The sequence below is a fragment of the Agaricus bisporus genome (genome assembly GCF_000300575.1).
Source record: "Agaricus bisporus var. bisporus H97 unplaced genomic scaffold AGABI2scaffold_22, whole genome shotgun sequence".
NCBI classification, from domain to species: Eukaryota; Fungi; Basidiomycota; class Agaricomycetes; order Agaricales; family Agaricaceae; genus Agaricus; species Agaricus bisporus.
This window is the reverse complement of record NW_006267356.1, coordinates 11,022-24,809: the sequence shown is the minus strand read 5'-3', so window position 1 is coordinate 24,809 and position 13,788 is coordinate 11,022. Positions and strand designations below refer to the sequence as shown.

General features: G+C 45.2%; 2 protein-coding genes across 2 annotated transcripts; both read right to left on the bottom strand.

The window, feature by feature from the left end:
* Window positions 1-10,473: 10,473 nt before the first annotated feature.
* AGABI2DRAFT_80143 (hypothetical protein) lies at window positions 10,474-11,677 on the bottom strand (the record flags this gene model as incomplete). The annotated part of the gene is made up of 3 exons (XM_006458756.1): window positions 10,474-10,841; window positions 10,903-11,024; window positions 11,073-11,677. The coding sequence occupies 3 exons, from the start codon at window positions 11,675-11,677 to the stop codon at window positions 10,474-10,476; spliced, it is 1,095 nt and encodes a 364-aa protein (XP_006458819.1).
* A 380-nt stretch (window positions 11,678-12,057) lies between these two features.
* AGABI2DRAFT_213201 (hypothetical protein) lies at window positions 12,058-13,541 on the bottom strand (the record flags this gene model as incomplete). Its single annotated transcript, XM_006458755.1, has 7 exons — window positions 12,058-12,376; window positions 12,429-12,598; window positions 12,663-12,947; window positions 12,998-13,017; window positions 13,071-13,260; window positions 13,319-13,346; window positions 13,403-13,541. 7 exons carry the CDS (start codon window positions 13,539-13,541, stop codon window positions 12,105-12,107), a joined length of 1,104 nt encoding a protein of 367 aa, XP_006458818.1. The 3' UTR covers window positions 12,058-12,104.
* Window positions 13,542-13,788: the final 247 nt, after the last annotated feature.

Sequence of the window (13,788 nt, the reverse complement as noted above, 5' to 3'; positions counted from 1 at the left end):
CCATCCCACCCATGTCTGTCATCTCAAGAAAACGCTTTACGGTCTCAAACAATCTGGTAGACGTTGGTATCAACGTTTATGCGAAATTCTTGTTGATAATTTAGGTTTTTCGCGATGTGACGTCGACCACGGTGTTTTCTTCAAGCTTAACCAAGTTTTGATCATCGTACTTGTTCATGTCGATGACTGTACGATCGTATCGACAAAACTAGACGCTATCAAGTGGTTAAAGGAGCGGATGAATGAATTCGTTGAGGTTACGGATCTGGGAGAAATTCATTGGCTATTGGGAATTGAGATCAAAAGGGACCGTGGTATAGGCAAGTTATCCCTTTCGCAACGGTCATACATTGATGCGTCGCTTCGACGATATGGTTTTGAGGACGCTAAGCCCCTTAGTATCCCCATGGATCCCACCATACATCTTTCATCCGATCATTCACCTAAATCAACCACCGAAGTGGCTCGTATGGCTCGATTACCATACAAAGAGGCTGTAGGCACCTTGATGTATGCAGCTATTGGTACGCGACCGGATATTGCTTTTGCGGTTCAAATTCTTTCAAGATTCTCCGTTAACCCTGGAGAAAAACATTGGGAGGCCGTGAAACGAGTATTCAGATATCTGAAAGGTACTCGTGATTTATGGTTGACATATGGTAACCAGGGAGATGCGTTAAGAGGCTACGCTGATGCGGATGGTAACATGTCGGAAGACCGCCGTGCAATCTCAGGATTTGCATTTATCATAAACGGAGGTGCCGTTTCATGAAGCGCAAAACGACAAGAAATCGTTACTCTATCCACTACGGAATCCGAGTACGTAGCAGCAACTCATGCTGCCAAGGAAACTCTATGGCTTCGCTCCCTCATTTCACAGGTATTCAACATAACACTTCCCACTACGCCTTTGTTTTCCGACAATCAATCGGCTATCGCATTAACAAAAGATCATCAATTTCATGGTCGTACAAAGCATATCGACATTCGTTATCATTTCATACGATGGATAGTCGAAGAAGGAAAAATCCGGCTTGTTTATTGTCCAACGGAGGACATGATTGCAGATACGTTAACAAAAGCGTTACCATCTCCGAAAGCAAAACATTTCGCGTGTGAGCTTGGGCTCGCCACGGTTTGAGGGGGAGTATTGGATGAACAAACGCGCGTCGAGTATATGAGTAGAAGAGGTATGACGAAAACTTCCTTTTATATTCGGTTTCACTCGTAGTGTACAAATGTGGCTCGAAACTTATGTACACCTCAGTTCTCGTCCCCGAGACTGAGGTAGGCTTGATAACTCTTCTCTGTTGTATTTTCGTCTAATTGTACTTGTATTAGCGTTGTATTCTTTCAGGTATATGTACATCAAATATAGAGTTCTCGTCCCCGAGACTGAGCGTTGTATTCTTTCAGTCGTAGCATACACGTCTGTAACTACAGTTAGAGAAATAAAGATACTGTCCTTCCTCAGCAACAAGGCCAACAAAAGACTCTGAAACGAGTCCGCTTCCGTGAACCCATAAAGTCATGCTCTCGATCCATCAGCTAACTACGCCAGACCAGGCCAGGATCCAACCCGAAAATCCCTCTCGCAGCGTCTTGAGACTCATCCGTAGAACCCTTCCCGCCGCAGCAGTACTTCACCTTAAGCTAGTTCATCCGCAAGGAACACCCCGGGGAGTGTGGCTACCTTATGTCGCATCGCTAAGTGCCCCCATTCCACGTCATCCTACAGCACCGGACAAGACCCCCAAGCCTTCACCTGATACCCCAACCCGACGGCCGCCGAAAAATCCCTCACATGCGTCGTGCCTCCCGAGGGAGGGGATTGAAGGAAAACAACCATGTGTTATCCGACAAATACTGATAGAGCTCTCCAAGATAGTAAGGATACATCTTGAAGCGCCTGGGGCGGACAAGCATATTGCATTGTCTAAGTAAATGAGCCCGGGTCTGGTTTGCACCAGTACCACAGTACATCAGGAAATCCAAAAATACTTTTTAGGTGACTTTTGGTAACTTAAAATGGGTTTAAGGCATAAATAAGTCAAGAATCTGATAAGTCACCAAAAGCCTTTAAACAACTGTTAAATTTGCTTTTTCTCAACTTAAATTTATCTTGTTGGTACTTTTTGAAATTATCTTAAAAATATAGTAGCATTTACATGTGACTTATACCAGACTTACATGACTTAGATTCCATCTTAAGACCAGGTCAACAAAGATTAAGCCATACTTAAGTCATAACATCACACTAAAAAGTATCAAAAAGTATCAAATCAATATTCAAAAATCATACTAAATACATCACATACATAAAATAGACTACATATACTAACTATTATACCTTCCTAAAAAGGAAATAGACCCTGAATAAAAAAGCGGACTTTAGTAGTTTCAATAAGGATCAAATTGACAACATACCTGGTGATAGTGAGGATGATGAAGAGTGGATTAGATGAGAACAATGACTATCTAGAGATATATTAGCTTTCAGAATAATAGAACAAATAGAATAACTCACCAGGCATAAACACTCCCAAAAAACCCCCCTAAAGAGCATCCAAAAAAGGCAAAAAAGTGTCCTAAATGGGCCCAGGAATCACCTCAGAGAGGAAGGAAGAGAAGGAGATAGAGAGATACCTGAAAAGAAACAAATTGGGCCAGGAGAGAGACAGGAGGGAAGTAGGAGAGAGGGAAGGTGGTGGTGAGGAGGAAGGAGAATCTCGGTGCACTCGAAAACAGAAGTTCAACATGTCACATGACATCATGTGACTGCTGGACTTGGGATTTTCGAGTCAAAGTTCCTCAAATCATAGGTAGGAGATATTTTCGGGTCATTTCTGCATGGATTTTAATGATCTAACAGTGTATTCCTATAGTTTCGAGGTCAGGGAGTTCGAATATCTAATTATAATCTTTGTTAAATGGAGTCCTACTGAGATATGGCACATTTAACATATGAAAAACACGAATTTCCGCTATAGCTCCTCTAATATTGATCAGATAATATTTGTAATGACAGATTCGGATTCCTGGACCTTGAATACATATACAGTGACGGACAAAACCGTTGCAATGTTTATAACACCTTCAAAGATACTATTATAGCATGTGACGAACTAACCATGACATTACGTAATTGACATCGTGTGAAAGCTATGCTTCGTGGCTTTAATTCGATAGTAATACCATTATGTAATTCCAAATATTCGTCGAAATACTGGCAATTTACTAACAAAGATGCATTGCAACAGTTTTGTCCCTCTCATTCACCAAGTACAAATCTCTATGTTTAGTACTTAGTATAGCCTCCCTTTGCCTTGATTACAGCTTCTACCCTTCTAGGCATACTCTCTATCAAATTCTGACACACCTCAGGCTTTATATCATTCCACTCCTTATCCACTCTTGTCCAAAGTTCTCCAATTCCCCTAGGTGCTTCTTCATACTCTTCAAGCTTGATTTTGAGGTGGTCCCAGAGATGTTCAATTGGATTGAGGTCTGGAGACTGTGCTGGCCATGGCAATAAATCAATGTTGTTCTCTTTGAACCAGTTCTGGGCCTTTTTAGACTTGTGCTTGGGGTCATTGTCCTGCTGAAATATGAAATCCTCCCTTTCTTTCCCATAATACTCCACACTATCCTCCAGATTGTCCTCCAAAATGCTAACATATAGATCAGCATCCATTTTACCTTCAATTTGGCATGCATAGCCACATCCCTCCCAAAACATACAACCCCACATCATCAAAGAACCTCCTCCAAACTTCAAAGTCCCAGACACCAGTCTATCACTCAAGCCTTCTCCATCCTTTTTCCACACCCATTTTCTTCCATCTGACCCCAAACGATTAATCTTTGTTTCATCAGACCATACTACCCTTTTCCAGTCTTCTATTGTCCAGTTTTGACGAGCTAAAGCCCAGTCCAAGCGATCCTTGCGGTGTTTGGGCTTGAGCAAAGGACGTTTAACCTTTACTACAGCCTTTATACCAGCGCGGGAAAGAGTTCTACGTATGGTCTTTGTAGAAATTGAGTGGGGCAAGCTGTTGGCAAGTAGTCTCTTGACTTGAGAAGCGTTGTCAGCTTTTTGAGAGGTGATTAAGCGAACAGCGTAGCGGGTATCAGAAGATGTAAGCAGTCTAGGACGACCACCTGAGGATGTAGCAAGGTTGGGACGGTGCTTGGATCTAATTCTGGATATAGTGGAATGATGTATGCTGGTAGAAGTAGAAATTTCATGAGCTGATGCTCCTGAATCAAGCAAATAAAGGATATGAGAGAGCTGACTTGGAGTGAGGGGCTTCATTGTAAAGAATCATGCCAAAGATGCTCTGTATATATACTCAAAGTGTGGCTGTGCTGACTTTTCATCTTTGTTGAATGTGGCTGTGCTGATTTTTCAAGTCAGTCAACAGAGTCAGGTGACTTTATACTTGGTGAATGAGAGGGACAAAACTGTTGCAATGCATCTTTGTTAGTAAATTGCCAGTATTTCGACGAATATTTAGAATTACATAATGATATTACTATCGAATTAAAGCCAAGACGCATGGCTTTCAAACGATGTTAATTACGTGATGTCACGGTCAGTTTGTCACATGCTATAATAGTATCTTTGAAGGTGTTATAAACATTGCAACGGTTTTGTCTGTCACTGTATTTACATTCTTAAATCATTAGAATCGGTACAGGAACCAGTATAAAACATGACATTCTTGTCATGTTTTTCTATATCTCCATAACTGGTATGTTTTCCAATGAAAACACACATATAAACTTATGGTCTTCTAATATTTTTTGATTTGTCGTGATTTTTCCAGAATTTTCCGGTTGGTAGAGCAGGCTCTACGACGAGTCTATCTGCAGTTGACAATGACCCCCCCACCCCATGATGGAACCTTGATATCTCCATAATGGGTATGTTTCTGACAAAAGCTTACATATAAACTTATGTTTTTTTAATATTCTAAGATTTGTTGTGATTTTTCCGGAATTTTACAACTAGTAGAAGAGGCTGTACTCAAAAACATAGCTCAATCTCCCTATCTTTTCTTTATTTCCACCTTTTTCTCTGCCTAACATTCTTTGAACATCTTGGAACTACCTTAATTTCCAACAGGTTCTTTTTGTTGCTTGTTTCATTACAGTGCTCTGGCCCCTCCATTAATAAGTCATTTTTAAGTCACACTTTTGCTAAGCTGAGAAAAGGATAAATAAGTGTTTTGAGTTTTGCTGATGTACTTGCAGTCGCGGCGGCCCGCAATGTTAAATCGAGCTCAGAATTCTCCCATAGGAGCATGACCGAGGATGCATCGGATAGCTCTCGCACAGAACGAGGGCTGATCTCCGAAGAAAGGAAGCCAGGGACCTCCCCCAACATAGGAAGGTCGCGCCGGCTTGTCAGTGCTGTCACACAGTCGTAAGAAATGATGACCCCGGTAGTCAGACAAACTGAACAACCGTTGCCACTCATCCTTGCAGGCTTCCGTCGCCTTACGCCTTATGAAATTGAAAGAAACCCGAGGAGGAATCCCCGGGTTAAATGGGAAAGAAGCACGCTTAGCCAGCGTATGCGCTTCGTGATGAATGCCCCACTTCAGATGAGACCGAGTGTGGACGAATGCAATTTCTCGCCGAGGATCTTCGGCAAGCCATTGAGACAAGTTCCTACAAACCAGGTGAGATTGAAACTGACCCGGATGATGAGAAGGATCCACCGCAAGTCTCGCCATAGAGAGCGAATCGGTGAATAAGGTAATGAGTGATGGATTATAGGACATGGCCTTCGTAATCCCAATCACGATAGCACGAAGCTCAACGTCCGTAGACGTGGCTTTCCCGAACGGATCAGCCTCCTCATAGTAGCGCTGTCCACCCTTGCGAACAATAGCTGCTGCCACGGCCTGGGTACGATTCCCTTTCGGGACCGCCCCATCAACCCCAACAATAACTGAGTTGGGAACCATCTCCGCCGCAAAGTGGAGACGATTCAAGCGGTTGACAAGTTCATTATCCTTAATGTTCTTGCCAGCTTCATAGAATTTGATGCGATGCCCATAGACATCCATCAGTCGGTGTCCCGGTCTCGCCAACTCAGAGTCAGCATGAAACCGTTCCGTGAATTGCGAAATTTGCTGACCAATCCCACACACTGAGGATTTGATCTTATCGCGCACTTCGTCCTCGAAGTGAGTGACGTGAAAGCGATGCCGAGCCGGCGTCTCTTCCAGCAAACCCTTGCCTCGAACAAGAGTCCGAATAGGGTGCGTCGGAGATAAAGTGACAACCCGCATATCAGCGCGAGCTGCCAACTTCTTGATGTGAAGATGGATAGGGATAAGCCCAGCAAGTGACTCAACCCCTCCATTCGGCGAAGTGCGAAACGCACCGGTAATCCAGAGAGCAGCCCGACGCTGCATCTTCCTCAGGGACTCGAGGTGGCCCTTGGACTTAGAAAATCCATGATACCACAGGTTCATGCCATACGTAGCAACGGGGACTACGCATGACCGGTACAGCAAACGCTTATGCATAGGAGAAAGTCCCTTTAGCGAATTCCCAAGCATCCCCATGGCGCGAACCGTGGAGAAGGCCTTAGTAGAGTAGAACCGGACATGTTCGCGGAATGTGAGAGTCCGATCAAAGAAGATACCCAAATACCTCCAATAGGTCTGAGGGCGGAGTGGACGAGCTTCCGTAAACGGTCCCACAGGCAGGACAATAGACGGGTTATAATTACCACGTTCCCGGGTAAAGTGAAAGATCTCGGACTTGGAGTGCTCCATGTCAAGACCGACGGCAGTAAGAATATCGAACATTTCCTCATAAGCTTCAGAGAGCTTAGGAAGATTCTGGTCGAGAGTGCGAGATTGGCACACGATAGTGCCATCATCAACATAAGACAGAACATCACACTCGGAGTGTGACATACGCTGGTAGAAGACCTTCATAACCAAGGAGAAGTAAAGAGCGGACAGGACTGGTGATAGGGCGGAGCCCTGACCAACGCCCACATCCGCCAGAAAGTTTGGAGACTCAAACACGTTCCATCTGTAACTTGTTTGCCGTCCCACCAAATAAGAAGCGAAGAAGTTCCGGACAGAAGCCGGGAACCCTTGCCGAGAGAGAACCCCGAGGAGAACCTCATGATTCAAGGAAGGGAAAAACTGTGCCACGTCAAACGCGATAACACTAGTCTTGAGACCCTTAGCCCACCCCGCACGAATGAGATGAGTAAGGAATGCACCAGCATCTTCAGTAGAACGTTGCCGTATTCCACCGAACTGATGTGCATGGAAGAGCCCATATTTGACACCGTCAAATTGTAAGCGAGTGGAGATCATTTTCTCGATAAGCTTTCCAAGTGTGTTCAGGAGCACAATGGGCCTGAACGCACGAGGAGTAGAGTACGTCGCCTTGCCCGGCTTCGGAATGATAACCGAGCTGGACGACTTAAAATAATCCGGCCAAATGCCTTGCTCAAAGCAAGCATCAGCCAGCGACCGGACTACCAGCGATGGATCATCATCTGGCAATACCCTTTTCAGATGCCGCCACGTTACGTGATCAGGACCCGGGGACGAGCGCGAAGAGCAGGCTGATAGGGCATCAGTCATCTCTTTGTGCGAAAATGGGGCCCAGTCTCTTTCCTCAAGAGCTGGGACCTCCTCAATAATGCTTAAGTCCACCGCCTTATCAGCAGCAGAGTTATACGTAGAGTGTAAAGCCTCCCACAGGGAAGGCATGTCCGTACACGCCCGGCCATTGTGAACAATGGCCTCAGACGGTGGTAGCTTGCGCGGCCCGACCCAACTCATAAGGTCCCACGGTCACTTAGTTTCGACTGCGATATCATTGATACGATTATCAAAGAACGCACGTTTGGCCGCACACCAGCGTCACGATTCTCGAACCTCGAACTTCTGAAGATCCGAAGGTTGGTGATATGATGATATCACTTTGTCGTCGTTAACCAAACCCACTGCTGTTCACACTGTGCTAGATGTCTAGTTAACACCCTGAAATACGAAGAACATCCACTCGCTATGGGTACAAGTTCCGGAAACTTTATCTGGGATTGTATTGACTGACGAAGAAGAAGAACTCGTCGCTCCGCGAGTGTAATCTCTCTGAAACTAATTTTATACACGAGACTCCCACAGATGGTGACCCAAGGGCCCTGCAGCTCAAGGCAGTCAATAATTACGTTGTTTTTTTTCATACGCAGAGTGCGTAAAAATTGTAAGTTCATATGTTTACTTCTGGTATAAACGATGGGTACATTCTTCAAAAAAAGCAATTTTTTACTCGGAACTGGCACAAGACAAGAATGACCTTCACTTACTAACTAGTATTCTTATCAGCGACATTCTAATTGATGAATTTGACTTTTGTTATCAAGACGGATAGGCCCAATGTTTCTCCACGAAGAATACGTTACATATGTAACGAACTTGTACACGAGGTGACACTTTCAATTTATTATTCAACAGCCAGAACGATTCAAAATCCCTATACGTGCAAGTACATTAACCCAAATTCAAATGATGATGGGTCCTTTCGGTCGTCTTGAGTGAGGTTCTTACGAAACTATGTCACTCATGATCACATAGCTTAATTACCAATGAAACATAGCAACCCGAGCGCAAGTTGATCTATTTGAGAAAAAATCACATCCTATATCTCTGCATTATTTTTTGGCATTTGACATTCTTACAGTGGCCGTTGACGGTGACTTACAAGTGACTGATTGATTTAATATAAATGCTTGCAATGAGTCCCTTCACAACATGAACTAAAGAAAACCCATTCTCATCACTCTACCCAATTTCACCATTAATGAGACTATATAATCCGTCTTATTTTTACAAAACTGAGTGTTATAAACAAAAAAATCGAGCGAAACAGGGAAAAAAGAAAAAGCGTTTAGACAAGTTAATATGAAAAACTATTAAAATTGGTATGAAGAACGATAACAGACCATGAAAAAAAAAAAGAACATTAGAAATATAGGAAAAAGAACATGAAAAAGAAAAAAAAGTCTTCGACATCATACAATACAAAATTGTCTAGAGAAACAAACTCATCGTTTCCGTTTCCCACCAACAGTCTCACCCTCAATCCCAACCGTATCTCCCCCCATTCCCATATCTCCATCACCACCACCACCACCACCCGCAGTAATAGCAATCTGAGCCCCTTGACCTGGTCCACCGATAACATTCACTAAAACCGGTGAATCACCTCTCGCAGACCCACTTGTTGATTCAGCTCCTGGACTTCCCCATACCGCGCTTGAACCGTTGTTTCCCGTACCGAGATTGCCCTGAACGGGAGGGGTAATCGAGTTACTGATAGGAATGCTGTTGGGTGGAAGTGGAGATTCTTGACGTTGAACTGTCGCTGTTACTTGTGCCATATCAGAATCGTCATCACCAGAGAGTACACCTTCGGGATTGGGTGACACTGATGGCCTGCCACCTTGGAAAGGATTGACAACTTTAACAGGTCGTGAGTAAGTCTAAAACAAAATTCAAAAGAGTCGATAATAGGCAAGTTCGAAATGAAAACGAGACCAGACGATTCGAAGGAGAAAACAAGAAGTAGAAAAAAAGCGAGATGCTGAAAATAGATAACCGAAGTTGCCCCACACTTCGGATGAGTGCCCTCCCCCCCCGCACCGAAGCGAAAATAGACGAATAACACGGCGATCAACTCCATCCTGAATTACGCCTAGCACAGCGTAACGCTAGCCCAAATAAACCAAAAAAAGACCCACTTCATCACCGTCAACAAAAGAAACATGAGAAATCAAGGTATCCACCCGACTCCGATACAACACACGCAAATTGCCATATAAACAATCAAAACAAAAAAAAAAAAAAGGTGACGACATAGGCCGTGCGCGAAAGATGAAATGAAAACAGCAATAGGACCCTTGAGCCCGAGGTATTCTGGACCAGAACTCAGAGCCACATCTCCTAGACCCAAGTAAACAGAAGAAGAAATGAAAGTCCAAGAACCATGCTCAGTGCCGCGGTGCCGTCCATCAACTTCCATGTGATGGATAGTGTGACATTTAATTTGATTGCTATCCCGTCATATCGCATGTCATTTGCTAATCCTCGCCAACAACCGACGATGGCAGTGTCCATCATCAGTGCCACAAAAAGACAGGTTCGGGTATGCCTCCCGAGGCTAATGAACACAGAGTGGAGAAAACAGGAAAGGGTCACAAAGAAGTGGTAGAGGTGCGAGGTGTGGCACAATCTGTGCGGCGCGGGCGCGGTGACACAATAACGGGCCTAAGATGTCCCAAATGGGAAAGCGGAGCAGGGCAGTAGCGCTCCGTATAAGGATGAAAGTGGAAGCGAGCCGCAGTAAAGCCCAGGAAAGACAGGAAGACGAAAGATAACAAATCGGAAAAAGGAGAAGGGAAAAAATTTGAGAGGTAGACAAGAACATCTACTCACCACCTTCATCTTCCTCCGGTTCTTCAGGTACAACCGCAGGTCTCTCCTCGCCGGATGCCCTTGCATTCGGATGAATGATCCCGTCCACATCCATTCTATCGTCCCCGTCGTCCGCTCTTCCACCTCCTGGCAATGGAGACGGTAGAGCACTATCCCCAATCAATTTCTCTACGTCACTACCACATTCCCAACTTCCTTCATCAACTTCCACGTCCTCTTCTAGATCCGCGAAAGTTCGACATAAAGGGCATGAAAATGCTGGATGATGAGATTCAAGAACTGGTTTTATGCATTTATAGTGGAAAGCATGAGAGCATGGCGCAATGAAAAGTGCTTGACGGATGGTTACACTGAATAAACCTATACAAGAGAGGGATTTAATGGACAAGAAAGCGATGGAGGAAAGCCATGTTTGACGTACAGATGCAACAATCGGGAATACCTAAATTTTTGGTTCTTCCAGAGTTATTGGTAGTAGATTGTGCCGCTACGGAAGCAGTCGCTGGTAGAGTAAGGGCCTTTATATTTTTGAAGGCATTCGTGCTAGAAGTAGGGTTAGACGGTGTCCTCCTCAGGAGAATCAAGGCTAACTTGAAAGCATTCACTCCCGCCTGCCACTCCCTCCCAATCTCGACTCTAATCTTCACACTTTTATAAATATCCTCTGTTCCTCCTTGATAGTCTACGCCGAGCTGCAAAAAGTCTCCATCCTTTATCTGAAATGGTCTGCTTTCCGTTCCCGCCGAACTCAGCCTCACATGATTCAGAAAAGTCCCGGAACTGCTCTTCGTATCCCGGATAAAAAATTTGCCACCACCATCAACCCAAATTTCCGCATGAGCTCTAGAGACGACTTTGGATCTGAAAGCAAGCTTGTTGGAATTGATGGAGTTGATGGCAGAGAGACCCAATCCGGAACGATCTGTGAAACGACCGATACGGAGGGGAGGATCACTTTCACGAAGATCTCGACCGATAGGGTCGAAGCGGAGAGAACGGCGGGAGTCGAGCTGGGGGACGAGTCGGATGCGGTGGGATGCAGTAGCGTTATTCGACTGAGAATGGGCTGCCGCTGCTTGTGGCGCGGAGGGCCCTTGCGTTGACTGTGGACCGTGTGATGTCGGATTAGACGCCGTCTGAGATGATTCGACATTGAACCCTGCGAGGGCCAACCCAGTCTGCGCAGTCTGGGACATTATATGAGGAGGAGCATGACCTGAATGCTGGGCCTGGTTTGAATTTTGATTCTGACTTTGTTGTTGTTGGACGTTTCCCGCTGATCGTCTGCGGCGAAGCATTTGGGAGATGGCCAGGCCCGCCGACTGCTGTGGCTGAGACGTCGAAGGCTGCATCTGGGCCGCGCTTGCGGGCGCTGCGGCCTGTGCTTGAGTACGGCGGTTGCGAGAGCCGAGAGGCGCTGGGGAGGGCGACAGTGGTGGTGGCGGTGAAAGCTCGTGGTTGTGGTTGTCTGCGGCATTTGCATTGCTCTGAGACGAGTTTCTGGGTCTGCCCCGGAGCAACGAGCTCAGGATTGTTGTGCGCGACGGCGGAGACTCTGGTTCCATGCTGTGGTGGTGGTGGCAGGAAGAGATCTGTCAACCCCTGTCACGCTTTATATATATTTCAAGCCCACAGTACAACACCGACTATTACAGCAAACAGCCACGATATCCTCGCTCGTGTTACACCGTTACCCTGCACCTTGTGCATCGTCGGCAAGGCCACTGGCGACGACGACGGCGCCGACGGAGGCTCAGTGCCGTTCAAGCTAAAAACCCGCACATAGTCCACCTCGAAATACGCATCTCCATACACACTTCCGTCTCCCATCACATAGTCCTGATAACATTGCCCCGTGCAAGTCAGCGAGAAATATGTTGGCGCACCAGCAAAATCTGCGCAATATCAAGTCAAAGGAGGGAAGACGCCCAAATGCGGTCAACTCACCTCCACACAGTGTGATATCAAATATCAGGTTCTGCTTTCCGAAAAACTCCCCAATATCACAGCCGGTCGATGGATAATGTCCCATCGGTATCCCCAGTGTCGATGTGTCAATCGACGATTCATTGTTTTTCAATGAATCCGGTACATTCGGCCTTTCGAAAAACCACATGCTGAAAAAAAAAAACAATTATAATAAAAAAAATATTATCATATCCAAAACAAAATAAAACTTACGAAATACCGTTGTTCGAAAATTCGGTTACGAATGCGCCACCTCCCTTGGCTGCGAACGCCGTACCGTATGAAGCCTCATCATCGTAAGTGGTAATACACCCTCCTGCTCCCTCGCAATCCGTCCCGTTTATAAAACTTGAACTTTGCTTAGGGTCCATCTGCGTACACCCCGAGGTAGTATGCAATCCCATTTGAGGATTCGGATTCAAATTAATACCCTCCATTATATCAATTTCACCTCCAGTCGGCCATTTCTGACCAGGTTGAAGTAGCGCGGTCGTCCACCTGTAAATAACCTTATAGGTGAACAACATAGACATGTATGTGATACTTACATGGCAGGCCATACTGAACACTAGTAAATAGCGTTAGATATCATCATCGTGGCGAAGAGGAAAATCAACTCACACCAAACGGCATATGATAAACATCAAACACAAAAACCGATCCAATACTATACGCAAAATCACTCGTAATCCTCACCGTCCTCCTCTTCTCATTAAAAAGCACAGCAGAGGTATTATCCACTTTCATAATGGTATGCCCGGTTGTCGAATCAAAAAATGCGAGATCTGATGAATTCTCTTTCGCCACGAAACTATTTTATAGATTTTGGTCAAAATGGGCAAAAGAGGGAATAGCGAATGTGGACGTACTCTGCATCGCCGTTTGTCACATTATCGACTGAAATTCCATTCGTCAGTCTCGCGACCCACGGGCGTAGTAGAAACACAACGCACAGTCACCATAAAAGGTCCACCCGTCGAAAAAGTTTTCGCCGGAATAATCCCTCACAAGACCATACGTTGTCGAATCTGCACCTTTCACCCCACCAATCCAAGCAAATAACAGAGTAAAAAGGTAACAACTGGATACCATCATCTTGAACTTCTATGTCCGTAGGGGGGTAGTCAAATCAGGATACGATTAATGCACTAGGGCGATAAATGTCAAGGGATCCAGAGAATAGGAGGCGTCGGATGGATAAATCCTCGTCTATGCCAAGAAGAAAGTGTTTGTCAAGGTTGACAGAAAATGCGATGGTAATGCCAGTAGTGAGAGAGAAACGGAAAAGTAACAACAGAGAGGAAAGGAAAGGAAAAGTGTGGAATGACTTGACTCGCGA